We start from the raw sequence: 26149 nt of genomic DNA on the forward strand, positions 1-26149 counted from the left end.
CTATCCATTTTTTACAAAATATATTTCACTTTTTTGATGATAAAGCATTCCAAAAACAATATGTACAGCTTCTTGATCTGTTGATGGACATTTAGGTTGGCATTTGCAAATAATGTTCTTATTACCATATATATTTAATAAATGTTTTCTTACATATTGAATAACCATCTGAGAGTAGTACTATGGAAACATATGGAATCTCCATTTCAATATTTTGTCTCCATGACATTTACCACAGTGGTTGTACCAACTGATAGCACACTCTACAATTTACATTAACCTCAATTGTGCACCTGAAATCATTTTTCTCCACTTCTCTGCAAAGAATGATTTAAATTTTTGCCTAATTAGATTCTCACAGGTGCGAATTGACATGCTGCAGTTAACTTTTTGGTTTTCATCTTCCTGATAAAGGATATAGAACATTTTTTCATGTGTCTGTAAAGAAGTGTCTAAGTGTTTTCCCAAATTTGATTTGGTTGTTTTGTTGTTGATGTTGTTGTGGTGGTGCTCTTTTGCAAATGGGTGATAAGTTTACGCATTCCCAAAAGGTCTCAAAGATTGGCGATTATTAATGGAATGTACAGTTTGACACAATATTAGATATAATGCTATAAGTACAAGACTATACTTAGAGTCAGAGCAGGCTAGATGAAAATAATGATCATTCCTTTTTGGTTTTTGTTTGTTGGTGAGGGAGTGAAGTGTTTGGCTCTCAAATGGCAGTGATCAGAAGTTATTCCTGGCTCTGTGCTCAAGGATCAACCCTAAGGACCACATATGCTGTCAGGGATTGATCCAACAATGGTCATGTTCATAGCTAGTGCCTTTCACTCTGTACTCTCTCTCGAGTCCTCCGTTTGGTGTTTTGAGTCTGAATATTTTCTTTCATCTTTTCCTCAACAGATGTCTGAAAGCATCTCTAAGGAAGGATATAGAAACCACACCCGCGTGACCATGTTTGTCCTCTTGGGACTCACAAGTGAAAACGATCTGCAGCTCATTCTCTTTCCTGTCTTCCTAGTGATCTACCTGGTGACCCTAATTTCAAACCTGGGTCTGATCATCCTAATCAGAATGGACTCTCAGCTGCACACACCTATGTACTTTTTTCTCAGTTGCCTGTCGTTCATAGATATCTGCTATACGACTTCCATTAGCCCAAGGATGCTTTCAGATTTCTTTAAGGATGGAAAGATGATTTCCTTTGTTTCATGTGCTACTCAGTATTTGGTGTTTGCTTGGATGGGTCTGTCTGAGTGCTGCATCTTAGCCACCATGGCCTATGACAGATATGTGGCCATTGGTAACCCTCTGCAGTACTCAGCCATTATGAACCCTAACCTCTGTTGCAAAATGGTTACTGCAGCCCTTGGAAGTGGTTTTATTAGTAGTTTAGTTGAAACAGTGACTTGCATTAATCTTTATTACTGTGGTCCAAACATCATTCGACATTTCTTCTGTGATTTACCCCAGATTGTTTCCTTGTCTTGCTCCAATACCTTTGTCTGCCAAGTCATGATTTTTCTGGTAGCTCTGTTGTTTGGTTTTGGTTCTATGCTCTTTATCCTCTTATCCTATGGTTTCATTGCAGCTTCCATCCTGAAAATATCCTCTGCTAAAGGCAGTCTCAAGGCCTTCAACACCTGTGCCTCCCACCTGGCAGTTGTGACCCTCTTCTATGGCACAGCCCTCTCAGTGTACATGCGTCCTACTTCTAATCATTCCAAGAATCAGGACAAGGTTCTGTCAGTGTTCTATATTAATGTTATTCCCATGCTGAATCCTCTTATCTATAGTCTGAGAAACAAGGAGATTAAAGAGGCTCTTAAAAGGGTGATGAAGAGGGCGAGATTTTTATCTCAGTAGAGTAATACCTAGTAGGGGGGGTTAAAACATCTAATAAAGTTAGTGCAAGAATTTATAAGTAATCTATTGTCAGTTATAATAACAGTCAGGTAGACATAATAATGAATCATTCTGCTTTCTTACTCCTTATGTTATCATTCTTAGTTGTGAGGTAATATTATCATAGTTGAAGTTGGTTTTAAAAGTTTGTTTCTATGATCCCAGATTGATAGCACAGTGTGTAGGGCACATCCTGGCATGGAGCACCCCAGGTTTGATATCCGGCACCACATATGGTCCCCTGAGCACCGATACGAAGGATCCCTGAGCACAAAACTTGGAGTAAGCTGTAAGCAAGTGGGTGTGGTGAAAAAAATAAATAAATATAAATAAAAGCTTGTTTCCATGATCTAATTCAAAATCAAGGTCTAAGTAATGAAAATAGAATTTCTTGTATATAAATGTAAAGAAATTAGAAGTTCACTATGGAACATAGATTGTTATTTTCATCAGTTTCCCTTTATTTACTTATATAAATTCATTAAGGATTTTATACATCTATAAATATAGAGAAAAAATAAAGCATGTGAAATTATTTTTAGACATTAAATGAATGCTTAATACACTTACACTGCAATGGAGAAAGTGAATGTATGTGTGTATTTGATAAAGATGAAAGAGAAAGGGAGGGTAAGAGTGAGATAGATAATATCAGGGTCATTTTTTAGAAATACACTACATTTAGCACTTACATGTTTCCTTCCTTTATTAACTTATGCTTTTATATTAAAAGACATTACAATGATTTTTAAACAATTTTTATAGCTCTACTTCACAATCACTAAGTGTAGCTTTAATAAGTATTCTTATGTTGTGGGAATTAAAGATACATCAGAAAGGTGCAACAAAAAGAACAAAGGTAACACAATGGCAGAACTGAGCAACACAACTGAGATGGTGGATTGGGGAGTTAAAGACGGCAACATTGGGTCCTTGATAAGACAGGTTGGTGCACGTGGCTAAGTGTTGTGTTGATATATGTGCATTGAAAAGCATGCACCAGTAACAAAAGTATGATTTTATGATTTACAAATCATAAAACATGAACGGAAGTAGACATAAAAATTAATAGACATTCTTAAAAGTACTCTTAATTGGGTTCTCTATTGTAACAAATTTCTAATTGCCGTATCACTTTTTGGTTTTATCTATGTCTAAAAAATCTCATTCCCACCCTGCAATAGTGGCAGTTTGTGGTGGGGGGAGATGGGACTGGGGAGGGTGGGAGGGACGCTGGGTTTACTGGTGGTGAGAATGGGCACTGATGAAGGGATGGGTTCTCGAACTTTGTATGGGGGAAACATGAGCAGAATAATGTATAAATCTGTAACTGTACCCTTACAGTGATTCACTAATTAAAAATAAATGAATAAGTAAATAAAATTTAAAAAATAATAATAAAAAAATTAAAAATCTCATTCTCTTCCAAAGATTATACAAATGCATATGCATGCAATGTTCTAATTATTTTTATGACAGCAAAACTGATATAAAATATCATTTATGGGAGAAATTATAATCTATAATTTAAAACATTCAATTTCTCAAATATTAAATCCCTATCAATATTCCAGTTTTCATTTATTTTTGATGCCAGTCAAATTTTACAATCATAGTATATTATCAGTGTCTAGAATACTTGTCAATTTGAGCTTAATGTCTGTTCTAATGACTAGTATTTTAAAATTACAATTGCTTATTTACTAATATACTCTTTCATCTAATCACTTGTTTCACTTGTAGTCCCGTTGATCTTCGATTTGTTCGAGCAGGTGCCAGTAACGTCTCCATTTGTCCCTGTCTCGAGCTAGTGCAGCCCAATGATACCTGCTCGCTCCAGGAACAGGAAGAACCTCAAATCGTTCATTCAGAGATTTGACGAAGAAATCTGAACATCTAGTTGGTGGGCAGCCACAAGGTCTTCTGACATCCCGTGGAATTCAGTCGGTAACAGCTCTAGTCCAGCGGTCATCTCTGACTCTCATTACATGACCAGCCCATCTGATTTTTGATGCCTTGGTAAACGAGACAGCGTCCCTGATTTTTGACCGTCGATGGAAGTCAGAACTCCGGATTACCTCTCTCACTTGAGTGAGACATGAGATTCCCAGCATAGCTCTTTCGATTCCTCTTTGGGACCCTAATAGCATTCTCATCCTGTTTGCGTAGGGCCAAGGTCTCTTCATCTAATAGAGAATAATTTATATTCATAACATATCCAGTTCATGCTCTTTATTATAAACCGGTGAATGTGCTCTAACATCCTGACTGCATCCCTCTATCCTCAAGTGTATTTATCTGCATCCCTCCATCCGCACATGTATTTATCTTGTTTTATTTGCAAGCTTAAATATTTTCTCTCGCCCTCTTAAAAGATAAAGATCTACCTGAGTTTGTTACTTTTTGGCAGGTATTGATTTGATCCTAGTATATTTTAATAAAGTAAAAATAAACTGAAAATTATTTACTAATTTTTTCATGATTTCATGATTTATGTCTGCGTGGTCCCAGACAGTTTGCCTTGTCTAAATCTACACCACAAAAATGGACTGTTTTTGGGATATATTATGTCTCAGAAATTTGTTCAAATTTGCCCATTATATTCTACCCCCACCCCATTTTCAATCCATAGGTACAGTTTACATTCATGGTTATCTGCAAGCTAGAAAGGCAACACTGCATTTTTCTTTTTTTTAACGAATCACCGTGATTTACAGTTACAGATTTGCAAACATTCCTGCTTACTATTCAGACATACAATGTTCAAGTACCCATCTCTCCACCAGTGCCAATTGTCCCGTGGGATCAATGCAACACCTTTTGAACTATTGTTGGATATTGAATGGTTTGCTGATATTTACAGGAATTTTTTCAAATACCATTTCATAGAATGAGACTATATCAGCAATAAACCTCTCTTTAGCCAGTCTTATTGAGATATAACAACTGTGTCAGTGAAATGGACAGAACATACTGATTTCATATCTGTAGATATTGTTAAATGATTACCACTTTACAAATTGGTTTAGTCTATAATTCATATAGCTGTCATGTTTTGCTAATGTATGATGCAAATCTGCATAGATATAGTCTGATACAATTTTTGGTCATTTGTTTTGGGGCCACATCAATGGTGCTCAAGAATTACTTCTTGCTCTCTACCCAGAAATCTATACTGGTAGGCTCAGTGGACCTTTTTGGATGCTAAAGATTGAACCCAGATAGGCTGCATGTAAGGCAGATGTTCTGTCCCTATGAGATACCTGATTCTATTAACCACCAAAAGAACTAGTGACAAAAAGAAGTTAGTTACCAAAAGAATCTTTAGGGCATGGCTGTATCAAACTCATAAAAAAATACCCACTTATGTGGGGAATTTACATGTGGATTTCTATAAACTTCATTTTGCCTTTGCTTCCTACAAGCCAACCACATCTTATGTACTAGAATTATTGACTTGTAATGAATGTCATTTTTCTGTAGTAGTTAGCTAACTGGCAAAACACTTGATGTCTGTCTTCTCCAAAAATTAAAACTAAAAAGGGGATTGGCTGGGAAAAAGATAGTTCAAAGAATGGGAGCACATACTTTGCATGTGGAAGGCTCCACTTCAATCCCTGACCCCCATGGTCCCCTGTAAACTCCAAGTTCTGAGTCAGCAGTAGTACCTGAATGGTTTTCTGTGTGCTCCACTCAAAAATAAGTCAAAAACATACAGAGTTTTACTACTGTCAAATATACATGTGGCCAAACAAAGATATTTATAAGGACATATTCTGACTCTATATTCATGTGGAATGTACTGAAAGATGGTGATCGTGAAACTAGCATAAAGAAATGATTAAGTAAATCAGTATAAGAACACAAAAGGGTTGTGTAGGCAAAGAAAACTGTCCTTTCTTACCTACCCCAGTCTAACTTTTTTGCTTTGCTTAGTTTCACAGATACGACAGAGTGTGCTGACAACACAGTCTGCCCACAGGGGAATTTATTGTTCATTCTAGCTTTGCACAGTGGCGGTATTGTTGCCACGAGGTTTATCTGAGGAGTGATCATTGCTAATTGAAAACTTTATTGTTCATTCTGGCACCCATTGGCCCACAACCCACCCCCTTTCTACAAATCTACTTCATGTTCTCCTTCTCTACAAAAAGCCTTCTTGTGCCCCTGCAAGGCAGATGGTTTCTTGGAGGACAGAAGTCCAGCATCACCCAACCAACCTATTTGTTGCCAAAAAAGGCTCTTTCTCAAACCATCACCTGATCACTGACCCTATAACAGCAGCAAAACCAGACTCTTGCAGTCACCATGGCCCCACTAATACCAAAGCATGAGGCATAATTCATTTATATAGTTAAGATTGGCTACAAAAAATGAGTTTTAAGAAGAGCATCACAGTGAACTGAAGACTACACAGAGAAGAGTGGAGAAGGGGGTTCTCATGAGTAAGGAGCTGGGGCGATGGCTTAAAGGATGAGAGTGCATGCCTTACACTCGCCAGGTGCCCAGTCCCATCCTTGCTACTGTGTTCTCCCCTTGGGGCCTACAGGGGGGTGAACCCAGAAGCACAAGGCTTGAGCAGTTCTGCATAGGCAGAGCAGAACACTGAACTGACAAGGCCCACTCATCCATTTGAGTAAGACTGTAGATCCTGTGTCCTATGAGCACTGCTTGGGAGGCTCCTCAAAACATGTCAGTGCAAATGATCATTCTGGATAGGAACTGTATGCTTCAAGGAGGTAAAGGAACCAACATGAGGACTTCTCAGTGTCTGTGTTGTTGACTATAGTGCCCAGAAGGAAAGGGGGGGTGGAGAGAAAGAAAGTGCCTGGCATAGAGCCATAGAGGCAGGCTGGGGTGGGAGGGAGGGTGGCAGGATAGAAACTGGGGTCATTGGTGGTAGTAAATGGACACCGGTGGAGGGAGGGATGTTGTATCACTGTATGACTGAAACCTGATCATATATAGCTTCGTAACTGTGTATTTCACTGTGACTCAATCAAATAGATAATTTTTAAATGCCATAATGTGAGGAATATTATAGCAGCTAAGGTGTTTGCAAGGCCAATTAGATACCCTTGCACCACATATGGTTCTCCAGAGCCCTGCCCGGAATGATCCCTGAGCAGAGTCAGGAGTAAGCCCTGAGAACTAACTGGTATACCATCCCCCAAAACAACTATTAAAAGTTTGATGAGTAATGAAGATGCTCTTAACCCTTTTTAAGTCTACACTTTGACCACTTTGCAATGCTTGAAAGCCATTGCACAGATTATTTTTCTATCAAATTAACAAAACATTTTATTTTTATGATCAAGGGTAGTAATTCATTAAAGTAGAATGGTAAAAATGAAATTATACCACATAATGAGCATTTAGAATGTACGAGACATTACTTGAATGCTTATATATATACAAACTCATTTAATTCATTTCAAGGAACCTCTTGCATAATTAATATTATTCTTATGTGTAGAATAAAATTTTTTATTTTTTTCTTGTTAAAAATATTTTTATTTTATTGAATCACTGTGATATATAGTGACAAGCTTTCATGTTTCAGTTACAATCACACAATAATCAAACACCCATCCCTCCACAAGTGCACATTCTCCACCACCAATATCCCGGGTATACCCCCCCTTTCCCACCCTCCCCCTGCCTCTATAGCAGACAGTATTCCCCATACTCTCTGTCTACTTTGGGCATTATGCTTTACAGCGCAGATAGGGAGCGATTATCATTCTTGCTCCTTTTTCTACTTGTAGCACATATTTCCATCCTGACAGATTCCTCCAACCATCATTTTCTTAGTGATCCCTTCTCTATACCAGCTGCCTTCTCCCCACCCACCCCGCTCATGAGGCAGACTTCAAACTATGGAGCAATCTTACTGGCCCTTGTATCTACTGTCCTTGGATGTCAGTCTCATGTTAAGTTATTTTGTACTCCACAAATGAGTGCAGTCCTTCTATACCTGTCCCTCTCTTTCTGACTCATTTCACTTAGCATGATACTCTCCATGTCTATCCACTTAAAAGCAAATTTCATGGCTTCATCTCTCCTAACAGATGCATAGTATTCCATTGTGTAGATGTACCAAAGTTAGAATAATATTATAATATATAAAATAGAAGATATATACAAACCATGTCTCTGAGAAGAGGTAAGATTAATATTCAAAAAAGCTAAAAGACTCTACAACTTAATATAATAAAACTATCTAATTAAAAACTTGGCATCCATCCTGAATAGGCAGTTTTCCAAAGAAGACAACGGCCAACAGAACATGTAAAGGTAATCACATTCACTAATCATCAGGAAAATGTAAATCAAAAACTATAGTGGGATATCAATAAACATCTCTTAGGATTTGGTAATCTCTTATTACCAAAACTACAAGGGCTAGCAAATGGTAAGACGTATATAATGAGAAGCTTTGTGCATGAATTTGGGAATGTAAGGTGCTACAAGCACAGAGGAAAATAGTAAAGAGATCCTCTGAAAGTTCAAGGTACAGAACTGGAGCTGGAGACATAATTTATATTATAAAAGAAATGCTCAAGGAGCTGAAGGGATAGCTCAGCAGGTAGAGCATTTGCCTTGCACGCGGCTGACCCGAGTTCGACTCCCGGCATCACATATGTTCCCTTGAATGCCGCCAGGAGTAATTCCTGAGTGCATGAGCCAGGTATAACCCTTGGCATCACCGGGTGTGGCCCAAAAAGCAAAAAAATAAGAGCTCAAGTTTGACCCCAGTACCGTATGGTCCCTAAACACCATGTATGGCCTTCGTGGCCGCGGACAATCTCCAGGATGACTCTAGTGTCTTCCAACTCCACCAGCTGAGAAGTGAGTTGCATATCCACATCACTGAGCACAGGACATAGGAATGACTGAGATCCTCTGACTACTGCTTAGGGTGACACGTCTAAATAAAAACTTACTGCCTATATTCTACCAAATTCATTTGTATATATCCACAGGCATGAAAAATCACAGACCTCAGTACCCACGCCCCTTTGTGTACTATTGGCAAACATTATCCAAACACTTGTCCATTCTCTCTTGGCAATTTAAGTGTCCAAATGATAGATAAATGAGAGAATCATTGTATGTATATATTTATATGTGTGTATATAGAGTCACTGCTGTACATGATCAGAGAAACTTCTCTAGTAACATACTATAGAAATGATCCCTGAAAGTATGGACACATTGTCATAAAGGGAAATATATATACATACATATAAATTTATATATGTATAAATATATATGCCTCTTGGAGATCCCGGCAATCTATCGAGAGCATCTGCCCACACAGAAGAGCCTGGCAATATTCCCATGGTGTATTCAATATGCCAAATACAGTAACAATAACAGGTCTTACTCCCTGACCCTGAAAAGAGCCTCTAATGGTTGGGAAAAACGAGTAAGGAAAGGCTGCTAAAATCACAGGGCTGAGATGAATTGACCTGGCGTCTGCTCTAGTAAATAGATGAACAACGAGATGACAGTGAAAGTGACAGTGATACAGTATATAGAATCACATTATATAATTAGATGTCAAAACTATAATATGGACTGATTTTGTAACTCTGAAATAAATTTATATTATTAAATATAGGGGTTCACATTTATATCAATGTTTTTCAGATAAAATGAAAATACTGAGCTAGTGGCAAGCAGAGTGATATGCTAGGTGAAATCACTCTGTGAAAGAGTATTTCATGATCTCACTTTAAGTAAAATCTAAATATAAACAAATTCAAAAGGTCAAAAAATAGATTTATGATTGCCAGAGGCAGTAGATGTGAATGAGATAGTGGGTAATGTGTCCAAAATTTCTAGGCTTCCATTTACATTATCACTAAATACTGGGAATAAAATATAGAATATTGTGAGTATAGTTCTCAGAATTACTATCATAAGAAGTAAAATTTAAACTATGTGCTGCTATTTGTGTTTTTGTGGTAATCAGTTTGAATGTACACATATATATATCAAGTTATCAAGTCATCCATGAACTGTATCTCTGAATAAAATTAAACAACTAAAAAATTAGTACCAGTATTGTCTCATTCTGTGAAATTCAAGAATATTATAAGGGCTATGTGAAGAAGTTTGTGCAAAGATTTAGCATCACTTGTATCACTTGTAGTCCCGTTGACCTTTGATTTGCTCGAGCAGGCACCAGTAATGTCTCCATTAGTCCCTGTCGCATGCTAGTGCAGCCCAATGATACCTGCTTGCTCCAGGAACAGAAAGAGCCTCAAATCATTCATTCAGGGACCCTGAAGATGTACCATTTGTTGACAGAGACATTAAGGACAGTTCACGAGCACATCAACATTGAATAAGTAGATCAGAATTTGGGGTATTTTACATAACTACCAGAAGGCATCCTTAAAACCTCAAGTCTTGACAATTTCCTGTTCTATTTTTGCCCATGTTTCCACGGCATCTAAAAGACCCTAAATGGTCTTATTCTATGCTAAGCTGGAACATCTTTGCAGCCAACAAAATTATTCTATTCTTATCTGAGTGCAGTTTTGCATTCTAAGACCTAAACTATTTTACCAAGGGGCATATTCCATTATTGGGTTGCTTTTCATTTTTATTAGGGGGATGAATTCCCACAAAACATAAAATTGCAGTTTGCAAAAACCCAGAGGATCTGGAGGGTATTGATGCAGGAGAGACAGAAGCAGTGGCCAGGGTCTCTGTTGGTTCACGAAACCCAGGCACTTCAGTATTTTCAAGAGACAAAATATTGAAAAATAAAGATGCTCAAACTCCAGTTTGGAAAGTAGAAAAGTATATTGAAAGTAGAAGAGAAACGAGAAGGAGCTCTTCAGTAGGGAGGAATTAAGTATAGAACTATGTTAACTATGGTCTTTTTGTGAGGTTTATATAGGGAATCTGGATCTTCATGTAACTCCTGAATTGATGGGTATGACCGACTCCACAAAAAAAAGCAAAAGATTTAATGATGCTTTTAGATAAAAATTATTGAGGCATAACTTAGACACTGAATAAAACCTACTTATTTGCATCTAAAATATAGGTGTTACTGTTACACCTGATTTCTAACCAAGGATCACTAGTATCACTTGTCATCCCATTGATCTTCAATTTGCTCCTGTGGGTGCCAGTTATGTCTCCATTTGTCCCAGTTGCATGCTAGTGTAGCCTAAGGATATCTGCTCACTCTAGGAACAGGAGGAACCTCAAACCGTTCATTCAGGGTTTTGACGAAGAAGTATGACCATCTTGCTGATGGGGGCCACGTGGTCTTTTGACATCCCGAGGAATCTAGTCAGCAACAGCTCTAGTACAGCAGTCATCTCTAAATCGCATTACCTGTCCAGCCCATCTGATTTTTGATGCCTTGGCAAACGAGACAGCGTCCCTCATTCTTATCTTCGATGAAACTCGGAACTCTGGATTCCTACTCTCACATGAGTGAAACGTGATACTGCAAGCAGAGTTCTTTCAATTCCTCTTTGGGATACCTAATTAGTGGTCTCAACCTGTCTTCCCAGGACCCAGGTCTCTGAGGCGTATGTTAGTGCAGGAAGAATGATGGAGTCCAAAAGATATGCCCGAGAGCCAGAGTTTCTTCATCCTCTTATCTTCTTTTTTGATACTCTGAAGGCATTCCACTCTGCTCTCTTCCTCCTGTGCAGTACTGGCACCAAGTCGTTCCTCATGTTGAGTTCTTGACCCAGGTACACAGAGCTGCTGCATTCAGAGATGTTTGTTCCATTAAGAGCAAATGGAACGTCAGAGGCTAGTTCGTTTTTTATGTTTTGCTGAGATTCAGCTGCGGTCCAACATTTCCAGACTCGAGGTCAAAGTCAGCCAGCATTTGTGCCACGTGGCTAATGCTTGATGTTATGAGAACGATGTCATCAGCGAAGCGGAAGTGGTGTAATTGCCAACTGTCTATCTTCACTCACATTGCTTCCCATTCCAGTCATCGCATGATGTTCGTGGGTGGCACTGAAGAGTTTCGATGAAATGATATCACCCTGCCCAATCCCTCTCTTTACGTCAATGATCACTTCCTTGTAGAATCGTGAGATCCTGGTGGTGAATCTGTAATACAGCTCTCAGAGGATATTGATGTACTGAGTTCGAATGCCCTGTTTGGTTAGGTCTTCGATGACTGTGTCAGTCTCAACAGAATCGAAGCTCTTTTTTAAATCAATGAATGTTAGAGCAGCATCTTGAACTCTTGCGAAACTTCAATGAGATTGGTCACTCTGTGGATAGGGTCGATCATGGTGAATCTTTTTCAGAACTACATTTGCTCATATGGTTCTCCTTAATCTATTGTTCTGCCTATTCTATTCAGTATGACTTGAGTGAGCAACTTGTAGACGATGGACAACAGGCAGATTGGGCTATAGTTGCCGATGTCATGGATGTCTCCCTTTCTGTACAAAAGAATAGTCCTGCTAGTTTTTCACTGGGACAGAACATTGCATATGGACAGCATGTAAAGAGCCTAGCCAGTGTATTGACAAGTACTGTAGCAGATTTTTCAGGTGTTGATGTTTGACCTTGTCTGACTGGGTGATGAATGCATCTTTACTAACGGAATGGCATGTCAGATTTGAGAAGGGAGGACATTGGGGACAACATATCCATCCTACGAAATTTGGTATGTGGGTCGGTGGACATCGCTATCGAAGAGATCTGAGTAGAAGTCATGAATAATCCTCTCCATTGTCCTTCTGGAAGATGTGATAGATCCATCAGGACATCGGAGGGCAGTCATCTGGTCTTTTAGTTGGCTACAGACAGGCGAACGTTGCGAATACTTTTCCCGGCTTCTGCCACATCAGCCAACACTGCTGCTCTTCTCTCTTTGAGGGCTTCCTTTATCGCATCTCTGCACAGCTTTTCGAGCATGGATGTTAACTTGTGATTTCCTGAGGCTCATGCCAAACCGCGTTAATGAATGAGCTTGAGAGTTTCCGAAGACAGGCTTTCCCACTCTCAGCATTCCTCAAGCTGTCATGGAGCTGATTTCTAACCCAGGATATAATGATTAATAGAAGCTGAGGCATTTCTTATGCTTATGTGCATAAAATGGCAAAATCAAAATTCAAGCCACAAGTTTTGAGTTAAAAGTCACTTCTGTTGGAGGTATACTTTCATCCAAGTGGTTTTGGTATTCATACTCTGCATTGACTTCATCTGTAGAAACATGAAAACACAGAAAGATGTGCTAGTACTCTACCATGGGAATGACTTGTAAATCATTTTAAAAGGAGCATACATTATTCATCACAAGTATATCAAGTTAATTTGTGTTTTTTTGAGGTTATTTGTTATAATTAGGTTGGAAAACTGTGCATGTGATTTTGTATATCGCATCAATGAGAAAAGATCTCAACAAAGTTTGCCCTACTTTTTAAAAAAATTTATTTATTTATTCATTCATTTTTTAATGAATCACCGTGGGTACAGTTACAGATTTACAATTTTTTGTGCTTATGTTTTAGTCATACAATGGATCTAGTGCCCATCCCTCCACTAGTGCCCGTTCTCCACCACCAATGTTCTCAAGATCCCTCCCATCCCCTATACTTCCCTGGCCGCATCTGTGACAGGCACATTTCCTTTTAATCTCTCTCTCATTTAGGGTTTTGTGCTATGCAATGCAGTTATTGAATGGCCATCAAGTTTTGTCTATAGTCTACTTTTTAAAAAACATTATTCTTGTATTGAATCACCATGTGGAAAGTTACAAAGTTTTCAGGTTAAAGTCTCAGTTATACAATGCTTGAACACCCATCCCTTCAGCAGTGCATATATTCCACCACCAAGAATCGCAGTATACCTCCCACCACCACCCCACTTCCCCAGCCCCCCCACCCCTCCTGTGTAACTGATAAATTTCACTTTACTTTCACTTTACTTTGATTACATTCAATATTTCAACAAAAAACTCACTATTATTGTTTGGAGGTTCTTTCCCCTAAAGTCGGACCTGCTGAAAAGGAAGCATTTGATAATTTGTTTTCTATTGCTGGGAATGAAGAGATACGAGTTCGAGTGGCCACACTAGCGGCCACATGGTTCTGGATTTCTGTATTTTAGTACTTTGGTAACTAAGTCCAGAGAAATATCTGCCAGAAATTGCATCATTGCAAGCTTGCACCTCTCAGCTGCTTTATATTCCACATACGAGTGCAATCTTTCTATGTCTGTCTCTTTCTTTCTGACTCATTTCACTCAACATGATACTTTTCATGTTGATCCACTTATATGCAAATTTCATGACTTCATGTTTTCTGACAGCTATATAGTATTCCATTGTGTAGATGTATCAGAGTTTCTTTAACCAGTCATGTGTTTTGGGCACTCTGGCTTTTTCAGAATTGTGGCTATTGTAAACAGTGCTGCAATGAACAAAGAAATAGAGATGTCATTTCTACTATACCTTTTCGCCTCTCCGGGATATATTCCCAGGAGTGGTATTGCTGGGTCAAATGGAAGCTCAATTTCTAATTTTTTGAGAATCGTCCATATTGTTTTCCAAAAGGGCTGAACCAGTAGGCATTCCCACCAGCAGTGAAGGAGAGTCCCTTTCTCCCCACATCCACGCCAATACCGGTTGCTTTTGTTTTTTGGGATGTAGATCAGTCTCTGGGGTGTGAGATGATATATCATTGTTGTTTTGATCTGCATCTACCTGATGATTAGTGATGTCGAGCATTTTCTCATGTGCCTCTCAGCCACTCGGATTTCTTCTTTGGGAAACTTTCTGTTCATTTTATCACCCCATTTTTTGATTGGGTCGGCAGTTTACTTCTTGTGGAGTTCAACCAGTGCATTGTATATCCTTGATATCAACCCCTTATTGGATGGGTACTGAGTAAATATCCTTTCCCATTCTGTAAGCTGTCTTTGTACTTTGGTCACTGTATCTTTTGAGGTGCAGAAGCTCTTAGTTTGAGATAGTCCCATTTATTTATCTCTGTTTTCACTTGCTTGGCCAGTGGTGTGTAGGCTTTGAAGATACTGTTGGCTACCATGTCGTGGAGGGTTTTGCCGACCTTATCTTCTATGTACCTTATGGATTGTGTTCTGATGTTGAGGTCTTTAATCTATTTTGATCTGACTTTTGTACATGGTGATAGGTGGAGATCAAAGCCCATTTTTTTGCATGTAGCTGTACAGTTTTGCCAGCACAATTTGTTAAACATGCTTTCCTTGCTCCACTTCACATTTCTTGCTTCCTTATAAAAATTAGATGATCATATATTTGGGGGTGTGTGTCAGAGTATTCAACCCTGTTCCATTGGTCTGCAGCTCTGCCTTTGTTCCAGTACCATGCTGTTTTAATGACTAGCGCTTTGTAGTAGAGTTGGAAGTTGGGGACGTTGATTCCTCCCATTTTCTTTTTTACCAAGAATTGCTTTAGCTATTCGTGGGGGCTTATTGTTCCATATGAATTTCAGGAGCACTTGCTCCATTTCTTTGAAGAATGTCAAGGGTATCTCTATAGGGATCACACTGAATTTGTACAATGCTTTGGGGAGTATTGCCATTTTGACTATATTAATTCTTCCAATCCATGAGTAGGGGATGTCTTTCCATTTCCTCATGTCTTCTTTTATTTCCTGAAGTAGCGTTTTTTAGTTTTCATTATACAAGTCCTTTACCTCCTTAGTTAAGCTGATTCCAAGGTACTTGATTTTTTGCTGCACAATTGTGAAAGGGATTGCTTTTATCATGTCGCTTTCTTCTCTCTCATTATTTGCATATAGGAAAGCCATGGACTTTTGGGTATTGATTTTATAGCCTGCAACTTTACTATATGAGTCTATTGTTCCTAGGAGTTTCTTCTTAGAAGTTTCAGGGTTCTCTAAGTATAGTATCATATCATCTGCGAATAGTGAGAGCTTGATTTCTTCTGATGCTTGCCAGAGGCTTGTGGTTAACAGCTTTGACTGTATTGAGGAAGGTTCCTCCTATACCCATTTTGGTGAGAGTTTTCATCACAAACAGGTGCTGGATGATGTCAAATGCTTTCTCTGCATCTATTGATGTGATTATATGATTTTTATCTTTTGTTGATATGATGGATAATGTTTATTGATTTCCAGATGTTAAACCATCCTTGCGTCCCTGGGATGGATCCAACTTGGTCGTGGTGCATGATCTTTTTGATGAGTTGTTGAATTCTATTTGCTAATATTTTGTTGAGAATCTTCGCACCTGTGTTCATCAGGGATATTGGCCTGTAGTTTTCTTTTTTTGTGGTGTCTTTGTTTGCTTTTGGTATTAGGGAGATATGAGCCTCATAAAAACTGTTTGGGAGGGTTACTGTTTCTTCAATTTCCTGGAAAAGCTTGGGAAGAACTGGCAATAGGTCCTTTTTAAATGTTTGAAAGAATTCGCTAGTGAATCCGTTTGGACCTGGGCTTTTGTTTTTTGGAATACTTTTGATTACTGTTTCAATTTCCTTGATATTAATAGGACTATTCAGGTACTCAGGGTCTTCTTGGTTCAGCCTTGGGAGATTATAGGAATCCAGGAATTTATTCATTTCTTCTAGGTTCTCTTGTTTCGTGGCATACAGAATTTCAAAGTAGTCTCTGATGATCTTTCGAATTTCATTGTTTTCTGTTGTGATGTCCCCCTTTTCATTTGAACAAAAATGGGCATTGCCTCCTCCTGAGCCAGCGGCCCCTCACGCGGCCATACATATTTTCAAAATACCAAGCAATTTTTCGGTACATCTCAGTGTCCATCACGTATGTCCCTGAGTATCATCTTAGGTGTCCCCAAAACAGTTCACCAATAGGTTTCTACTAATTCCAATTTTCAAAATTACCAATGAATATAAGCAGCTCTTCAAGCCAAAGGTAAAGGAGCCCATTCTCAAAAACATCACTTAAAACCCCACATAAGAATAGAGGAACATCAGAGAGGGACATGTTCTAGAGGGGGTACAGAAAAAATTGATCACCACTGACCAAGCCCATTCAAAATCCTTTTTCACAACCAGAGCTGAACTTGAAGGTCCCTATTCCATACAACCACAACAATATGGAGGAACAGCGCAAATCCCCGCCACAAGGAGAGGACAATGAAAGGAGTCCAGATGCCTCAATAGACGTTTCCTACAAACTTGAGCTCTTCGATAAAGAATTCAGAGGTGAAAACCTGAAGATGCTCAATGAACTCAATGGAAAGATTGACAAGTTAAAGGAGGACCTGACAGAAATGATGCAACAGGCAGCCGAGAAATTATGGGAAGAAATGAGAGCGGAAATAAAAAACCTACAAAAGAAAATATCACAAATAAAGGATTCCGTAGATAAATTAAAAAACTCAGTGGGTGCCTTCAACAATAGAATGGGTACAGCTGAAGAGAGAATCAGTGAGCTCGAAGATTAGCTGCAGAAAGCCTACAGGCAACAACAATCAATGGGGAGAGACCTCAAAATAGCTCTAGGGAGAATCAGAGTCCTAGGGGATAATTTCAAGAGGAAAAACATTAGAATTATCGGAGTAACAGAAGGTCAGGGAACCAACCCCAAGGAAAAAGCCACAGTCAAAAAAATCATTGCTGAATAGTTCCCAGAGCTGGAGAATGCAGACATCCAGATTCAAGGAGTCAGTAGGGTGCCAGCTAAAAGAGACCCTAACAAAAAACTCCAAGACATATCATAGTTAGGATGATGGACCTAACGGATAGAGACACAACGCTGCAAGCAACAAGGTTGAAGAAGGAAATCACATTCAAAGAAGAACCCCTTAGATTCACAGAAGACCTATTGGAGGAAAACCTCCAAACCCAAAGGCAGTGGTGGGATATAGTGAAAAAACTCAATGAAATGAACGCTTCACCAAGAATACTTTATCTGGCCAAACTCTCATTCAAACTAGAAGGAATGATACACTATTTGGGTGATAAACAACTCAGGAACTTCATAGACTCAAAACCAAACCAAAAAGGACTAAAGGGGCTACTGTAAGACAAGAAAAAACCCTACAAGCACAACAAACCCTTACAGAAAGATGGCACAAAACCCCATGACAATAATATCTCTCAATGTCAATGGTCTTAATTCACGAATTAAGAGATACAGACTGGCAAAATAAATTCAGAGACTGAACCCCACATTCTGCTGCCTGCAAGAAACAAATATGAATAGGCAGAACAAACACAGACTAAAAGTCAAAGGATAGAAAAAATCCTGCAAGCAAACAACTCCCTCAAAAAAAGCTGGGGTGGCTTTACTAGTATTGGACAACATAGACTTCAGGTTGAAATAGATGAGAAGGGATAGTGAAGGCCATTTTTTATTAATCAAGGGATATGTACAGCAGGAAGAAATCACACTCCTAAACGTGTACGCACCCAGTGAGAGACCAGCTAAATACCTACTATAGTTGCTAAAAGACCTTAAGAAGGACATTGTGAGCAACAGAATAGTAGTTGGAGACTTCAACACCGCCCTATCATCTCTGTACAGATCAAGAAGATTAAAACTCACCAAGGAAATACTGGATTTGATGGAAGAAATAGAAGAGAGAGGGCTAATAGATCTATACAGGGCTTTATGTCCCCCCAAAAAAGGAATACAAATTCTTTTCCAGTGCACATGGAACATTTTCCAGAATAGACCATGCGCTGGGCCACACAACATACCTCAACAGAATCAACAAGATAGACATTGTACCAGCTATCTTTTCAGACCATGATGCACTGAAGATTGAAGTTAATCATGGACAGATGCAGAAAACCAAATCAAACACCTGGAAATTAAACAGCTCGATGTTGAACAATGAGTGGGTCAGGAAGGATATCAAGGAAGAAATCAAAAGGTACCTGGAAACAAATGAGAATGAAGACACGAGCTACCAGAACCTGTGGGATGCAGCTAAAGCTGTATTAAGGGGAAAATTTATAGCTCTCCAAGCATATCTCAGGAAGGAAGAAAGGGCCCGCACAAATAACTTGACCTCACAGCTCAAGACCTTAGAAAAGGACCAACAAAGGATCCCAAACCAGGCAGAAGGAAAGAGACAATAAAACTTAGAGCAGAAATCAATGACATGGAAACCCAAAAAGACTATCTGAAAGATCAATGAAACCAAGAGCTGGTTCTTCGAGAAAATAAACAAGATTGATAAACCACTAGCAAGACTCATATAGTCTGCTTTTGGCATGCATCTCACATCCCAAGCATGTCCTCCAAGCATCATTTACGTGGTGTTCTCTTCTGTAGCTGAGCGTTTTTTCCCCCACCGTGTGAGGCTGGCTTCCAAGCCATGAACCAAACCTCCTGATACTTATCTCTACTATCCTTGGGTGATAGTCTCCCTTTCTTCTACTTTATATTCCACAAATGAGTACAATATTTCTATGTCTGTCCCTCTCTTTCAGATTCATTTCACTTAACATGATACTTTTCATGTTCATCCACTGATAAGCAAATGTCATGACTTCATGTTTTCTAGCAGTGGCATAGTATCCCATTGTATAGAAGTGCTAAAGTTTCTTTAACCAGTCATCTGTTCTTGAACACTGTTTTTTCGATTCTGTCTATTGTAAACAGTGCTGCAATGAATATACAAGTAAAGATGTCATCTCTACTATACTTTTTTGCATCTCTAGGATATATTCCCAAGACTGGTATTACTGGGTCCAATGGAAGCTCAATTTCTAATTTTTTACTGAACCAGTCGGCATTCCCACCAGCAGTGAAGCAGAGTCCCTTTCACCCCACATCCATGCCAACAGCGATTGATTGTGTTTTTCTGAATGTGGGCCAGTCTTTCTGGTGTGAGATGATATCTCATTGTTGTTTTGATCTGCATCTCCCTGATGATTAATGATGAAGAGCATTTTTTCATGTGCCTTTTGATATTCGGATTTCTTCTTTGAGAAAATTTCTGTTTATTTCATCGCCCCATTTTCCTATGGGGTTGGATATTTTCTTAAAGTGTTCAACCAGTGCTTTGTATATCCTTGATATTAACCCCTTATCAGATGGGTATTGGGTGAATAACTTTTCGCATTCTGAAGATTGTCTTTGTAGTCTGCTCACTGTTTCTTTTGAGGTACAGAAGCTTCTTACTTTATCCAGCTAGGCCTCACTCAAACTCAAAGGATCCATACACAATTTCATGAATGAACAACAGCTCATTAACTTCATAGATTCAAAACCAAACTTAAAAGAAGGAATAAAGGGGCTCCTGTAAGAAAAAGAAAACCCCCTGCAAGCACAACAAACTCCTACAGAAAGATGGCAAAAACTCCATGACAATAATCTCGCTCAACATCAATGGTCTGAATACAACCATCAAGAGACACAGAGTGACAAAATGGATTCAGAAACTGAACCCAGCATTCTTCTGCCTACAAGAAACACATCTGAATGGTCAGAGCAAACACAGACTCAAAGTCAAAGAATAGAAACCAATCCTTCAAACAAACAACTCCCTCAAAATAAGACGGGGTGGCCGTACTAGTATCGGAGAATATAGATTTCAGGTTGAAAAAGATTAGAAGTGACAGCAAAGGTAATTTCTTACTAATCAAGGTATACGTAAAACAGGACAAATTCACATCCATAAAAGTATATGCAGTTTATGAGGGACCAACCAATTACTAAAAACAACTTGCTTGCTGGGTTCTCCAAGAGGGACGAAGGAATCGAGCCCTGGTCGGCCTCATGCAAGGCAAACACCCACATGGCAGAGCCTTGCAAGCTCCCTGTGGCGTATTCGATATGCCAAAAACAGTAACAACAAGTCTCACAATGGAGATGTTACTGGTGCTTGCTTGAGCAACAAGCACGAATAACTGGACGACAAGGCTAACAGTGCTATCATTGACTTACTATTTAGTGGAATACCAGTTTAGCGTTATACATCTACATCTGTGTAGGTGTCACCGCAACCCAATTGAAGACACAGAGTGGGGCACGGAGCTATTGTGCAGCCCGTAAGGTGTTAGCCTTGCATGTGGCCAAACTGGCTGCCCTCCCAGTGCTACATCAGGTCCCCTAAACTCTCTAGATGTGATCCCTGAGCACAGAGTCAGGAATAAACCATGATAACTCCGGGGTGTGCCACCAAAATCAGAAAGAGTGATTATTCCTAACACAAGAGAGAAAAGCAAAGATAGTAAGAGAACATCAAGTGGTCAAAGTCATCAAAACTGATGAATTTGTCTAGAGAACTGAGCTCTCATGGCAGGAGGGATATACAGAACTCTGAGAGAGGGAAGTGGGCTCTCTGGTACGATGTTTTTAGGAAAAGGCTAAGTAACAATGTTATAAATCTAAGTATCTAAATAAAATTACTTAGATTATTTCATTCTTAAATATAATGATATGATTTTATTCGTAATTTAATAAAATGTAAATACTTATTTTATTTTAAGATAATACAAATTTAGTTATTTACTTTTAAAATAATAAATAAATATGGTAAATTTTTATGGAAAAATCTTAAAGCCAAAGAACTGTTTCAAATAAGAATGTGGAAAGCTACGATCCTCTACTGAAGAAACACCATTGAAGGTTCATAGTAGATTTTTCAGAGGTTCTTTGATGATTATGAATATGTTTTGGTGATATAAATTTATTTCACTTTTAAAAGGTCAGCAGAGGAGCTGAAGAGATAGGTCTGGTCAAGCACTTGCCTTGCATGTGACTGATCTGCATTTGATTCCTGACACCCCAGATAATTCCCTAAACACCACCCAGGAGAGATCTCTGAATACAGAGCCTGGCATAAGCCCTGAGCATTGCCAGTGGTGACCACCAAACAAACAAAAATTTTGGAAGTGTTGTTTATAACAGACCCATATTTCTTCCAGGGTGAAAGGACTTTTGATATGATGAAGTCTCAAAAGAATAATGCCATAAAGGAATGTCTTGTTGAGACCAATTATTAAACTTCATCTGCCTCTGTACCCAGGAGAGGTCATCGTCAGCTTGCGATGTTAATTGCTCTGCTTCATGGTAGTTGTCCTCCCATTTTCTTCCTTAGATGTGGTGGAGCAGGTTCAGGAATATTTAAGGCTTCTTTTTTCCACACTAAGATGATTTCTGGAGTTTCAGTGAGTCAAACATCATTAACAAAAGATTGTTGACTCCCCTCAAGTTCACTCCCTAAGTCTCTTAGAACACTAATGAGGATCCCCTCAAAGCAGTAAAAGAAACATCCATTAAACTTTTCTGAATCCTGCGGACACTACAAGTAAAAAGAACCTGTATCACAGGAACGTAGAACTTTGAAGAATTCTTAGGTGAGTTATTAGACACTGCTTTGAAGAATGTAAGCACCTATGATCTAGAAAGAAATCAAAATGTGTACACTGATGTCACTATCATTGTCTTTAAATTTTAAATTTTAATTTTTAAATTTTATAGGGGTCCTTTCCAGACCCTATTTTGTATGTAAATGTAAAGCAAAATCTGTTGAAGGACAGTGTCATAGCATAAAGTGGATCTACACTGCCTCTAACTTATCTGTTTAAGAAAAAAAGAACTGGGGCTGGAGTGATAGCACAGCGGGTAGGGCGTTTGCCTTGCACGCGGCCAACCCAGGTTCGAATCCCAGCATCCCATATGGTCCTCTGAGCACCGCCAGGAGTGATTCCTGAGTGCATGAGCCAGGAGTGACCCCTGTGCATCGCCGGGTGACCCAAAAAGAAAAAAAAACGGAACTAAGACTCAAAGAGCTGTGAATTATTTTAGAGTTCTGTACTACCTTATCAGTTCTATTCTTTAGTGACCTCAGCAAATTCTCTGGGAGCCATCCAGATTTGAGTAGGTCTCTGTGTCATCTATTACCATGCTAGCCTCTAGAATAAGAAAAAAGAATCAGTCCAGAATAAATGGAACACTGCTTTTCTGAGAATAATCTTGTCTCTACTAAAGTGTTCAACAGAGCTCTTCAGACTGCTTCCTGGCCTACAAAATTTTCCCCATTCAGAAAATTAAATGTTAGAAAGGATTAATGATCTTTCCCAAAAAAATACAGACCACATTTCATGTTTCCTTTGCATCTTCTTCTTCTCACCCTCCCCATCTCCCCACCATCTTCCTCTTCTCCTCACCCCTCTTCTTCCTCACCCCTCATCATCAACTTCCTCCTTCTCTTCCTTTTTCTATTCTTCTCCTCCTCTTTGTCCTCCTCCTATCCTCCTCCTTCTCCTGCACCTTCTCCTTCTTCTTTTTCTACTTCTCCATCTGCTCCATCTTTTCTCCTTCTCCTTCTCCTAATTCTCCTGCTTCTTCTGCTTTTCCTCCTCCCCCTTCTCCTCCTCCTCCTTCTTCTTCTTCTTTTTCTTCTTTTTCTTCTTCTTCTTCATCATCTTCTTCTTCTTCTGCTTCTGCTTCTTCTCTTCCTCTTCTTCTTCCTCTTCTTCCTCTTCCTCTTATTCTTCCTCTTCTTCCTCTTCCTCTACTACTTCTTGTTCTTGTTTTTCTTGTTCTTGTTCTTCTTCTTCATCTTCTTCTTCTTCTGCTGCTTCTTCTCTTCCTCTTCTTCTTCCTCTTCTTCCTCTTCCTCTTCTTCTTCCTCTTCTTCCTCTTCCTCTTCTTCTTCCTCTTCTTCCTCTTCCTCTACTACTTCTTGTTCTTGTTTTTCTTGTTCTTGTTCTTCTTCTTCATCTTCTTCTTCTGCTGCTGCTTCTTCTCTTCCTCTTCTTCTTCCTCTTCTTCTTCCTCTTCTTCCTCTTCCTCTACTACTTCTTGTTCTTGTTTTTCTTGTTCTTGTTCTTGTTCTTCTTCATCTTCTTCTTCTTCTTCTTCTTCTTCTTCTTCTTCTTTCTAGTTCTTCTTCTTCTTGTTGGTCTTCTTCTTCTTCTTCTATTCTTCTTCGTCTTCTTCCTCTTCCTCCTCCTCTTCCTCCTCCACTTTAACCTCCTCCTCCTCCTCTTTCTGCAGGGTCCAGTGGAAATGAGTGTGGAGAGATGAATATGTTATGTCTATAATTATGTGAGGGAAAAATAAAGGGTGAATCAACAGCACCTACATCTGAAACAAAAGAAAATTTAGGCATCTTAGAAGAAGAAAAGTGAATGAAATATATGATGAACTCAAAGGTGAGCAAAAAAAATGTGAAATCAAAATTTCTTAATGAGAAGTCATGAATCTGGCATTATTTAGAGAACAAACATGATCATTATACTTACTCAGATTAGGAACAGTGTCATTAATTCCACATAGTTCTGTGCATATGGTTCTTTGATCAGTTTTACTATTTTGTTCCATTCAATTGCTGTAATTATTTATATTCTACATACTACCAATATGGATTGTCCTTCAGTATAATTATGTTTTTTCAATTTATGACTTATTTCTCAGGATAATCAACTCAAGATCCATCTATTTGTTTCAAAATGTATTTTATCATTTTTAATGATAAAACATTCCAAAAATAATATGCACCAGCTTCTAGAACTGACCATCTGTTGATGGACATTTTGGTTAGCAGTTGCAAATGATGTTCTTATTAGCATATGGATTAATAAATGTTTTCTTACATGTTGAATAAGTGCCTGAGAGTAGTACTATGGAAACATATGGAATCTTCATTTCAATATGTTTAACTCCATGACATTTACCACAGTGGTTGTACCAACTGATATCACAGTCAACAGCTTACACTAAACCTCAATTGTGCAACAGAATTCACTTTTCTCCACTTCTTCGCCAAGACTGATTTCAATATTTGCCTTATGTGATTCTCACAGGTGTGAATTGGCATGCTACAGTTAACTTTTTGGTTTTCTTCTTCCTGATAAGGGATATAGAACATTCTTTATATGTGTCTGTGGAGAAGTGTCTAAGTTTTATGCCAAATTTGACCTCGTTGCTTTGTTGTTGTTGTTGCTCTTTTGTAAATGTGTGATAAATTTATACATTCCCAAAACGTCTAAAAGATTGGAGATTATCCATGGGATGTACAGATTGACACAATATTAGATCCAAGGTTATAAAACTATACTTAGAGTCAACTAGCGGGCTAGAGAAAATAATAAGAATTCTGTTTTGGTTTTTCTTTGTTGGGTGATTGAGTGAAGTGTTTGGCTCACACATGGCAGTGATCAGAAGTTACTCCCGGCTCTGTGCTCAAGGATCATCCCTAAGGAAAACATGTGATTTCAAGGATTTGTCCAATATTGGTCATGTGCAAAGGAAGTCTCTTTCCTGCTACACTCTCTCTCTAGCCCTCCATTTGGTGTTTTGAGTCTGAATATTTTCTTTCATCTTTTCCTCAACAGATGTCTGAAAGCATCTCTAAGGAAGGATATAGAAACCACACCTCCGTTACCATGTTTGTCCTCTTGGGACTCACAAGTGAAAAAGATCTGCAGCTCATTCTCTTTCCTCTCTTCCTAGTGATCTACCTGGTGACCCTAATTTCAAACCTGGGTCTGATCATCCTAATCAGAATGGACTCTCACCTGCACACACCGATGTACTTTTTTCTCAGCTGCCTGTCATTCATAGATATCTGCTATACGACTTCCGTTAGCCCAAGGATGCTTTCAGATTTCTTTAAGGATAGAAAGATGATTTCCTTTGTTTCATGTGCTACTCAGTATTATATGTTTGCTTCGATGGGTCTGTCTGAGTGCTGCCTCTTAGCCACCATGGCCTATGACAGATATGTGGCCATTGGTAACCCTCTGCAGTACTCAGCCATTATGAACCCTAACGTCTGTTGCAAAATGGTTACTGCAGTCCTTGGAAGTGGTTTTCTTAGTTGTTTAGCTGAGACAGTGCCTTGCTTTAATCTTTATTACTGTGGTCCAAACATCGTTCGACATTTCTTCTGTGAGTTACCCCAGATTGTTTCCTTATCATGCTCCAATGCCTTTTTTTGCCAAGTCATGATTTTTCTGGTGGCTCTATTGTTTGGGTTTGGTTCTATGCTCTTTACCCTTTTATCCTACATTTTTATTGCAGTTTCCATTCTGAAAATATCCTCAGCTAGAGGCAGTCTCAAGGCCTTCAATACCTGTGCCTCCCACCTCGCAGTTGTCACCCTCTTCTATGGCACATGCCTCTCTGTGTACTTGAGTCCTTCTTCTAATCATTCCAAGAGTAAGGATAAGTTTCTGTCAGTGTTCTATATTAATGTTATTCCCATGTTGAATCCTCTTATCTATAGTCTGAGGAACAAGGAAATCAAAGAGGCTCTTAAAAGGGTAATGAAGAGGGCAAGATTTTTATCTCAATAG

At 38.8% G+C, this 26149-nt stretch overlaps 2 protein-coding genes and 1 pseudogene across 2 annotated transcripts; 2 read left to right on the plus strand and 1 right to left on the minus strand.

The window, feature by feature from the left end:
- The first annotated feature begins 906 nt into the window (after window positions 1–906).
- On the plus strand, window positions 907–1869 carry LOC129406045 (olfactory receptor 1440-like). The gene has a single exon (XM_055143789.1). It carries the CDS (start codon window positions 907–909, stop codon window positions 1867–1869), a length of 963 nt encoding a protein of 320 aa, XP_054999764.1.
- A 906-nt stretch (window positions 1870–2775) lies between these two features.
- On the plus strand, window positions 2776–26149 carry LOC101552786 (olfactory receptor 1440-like). Its single transcript, XM_055143790.1, has 2 exons — window positions 2776–2853; window positions 25187–26149. Exons 1-2 carry the CDS (start codon window positions 2776–2778, stop codon window positions 26147–26149), a joined length of 1041 nt encoding a protein of 346 aa, XP_054999765.1.
- On the minus strand, window positions 9053–9125 carry LOC129406151 (small nucleolar RNA U3; annotated as a pseudogene).

Source organism: Sorex araneus, chromosome 6 (genome assembly GCF_027595985.1).
Source record: "Sorex araneus isolate mSorAra2 chromosome 6, mSorAra2.pri, whole genome shotgun sequence".
NCBI lineage: Eukaryota > Metazoa > Chordata > Mammalia > Eulipotyphla > Soricidae > Sorex > Sorex araneus.

Excerpts from the sequence above, each read along its gene's own strand:
- LOC129406045 (XM_055143789.1), top strand. The coding sequence starts at position 907 with ATGTCTGAAAGCATCTCTAAGGAAGGATATAGAAACCACACCCGCGTG.
- LOC101552786 (XM_055143790.1), top strand. The coding sequence starts at position 2,776 with ATGGCAGAACTGAGCAACACAACTGAGATGGTGGATTGGGGAGTTAAA. Across the intron at positions 2,854-25,186 it reads TTGGGTCCTTGATAAGACAG|ATGTCTGAAAGCATCTCTAA; the intron begins GTTGGTGCACGT and ends TTTCCTCAACAG.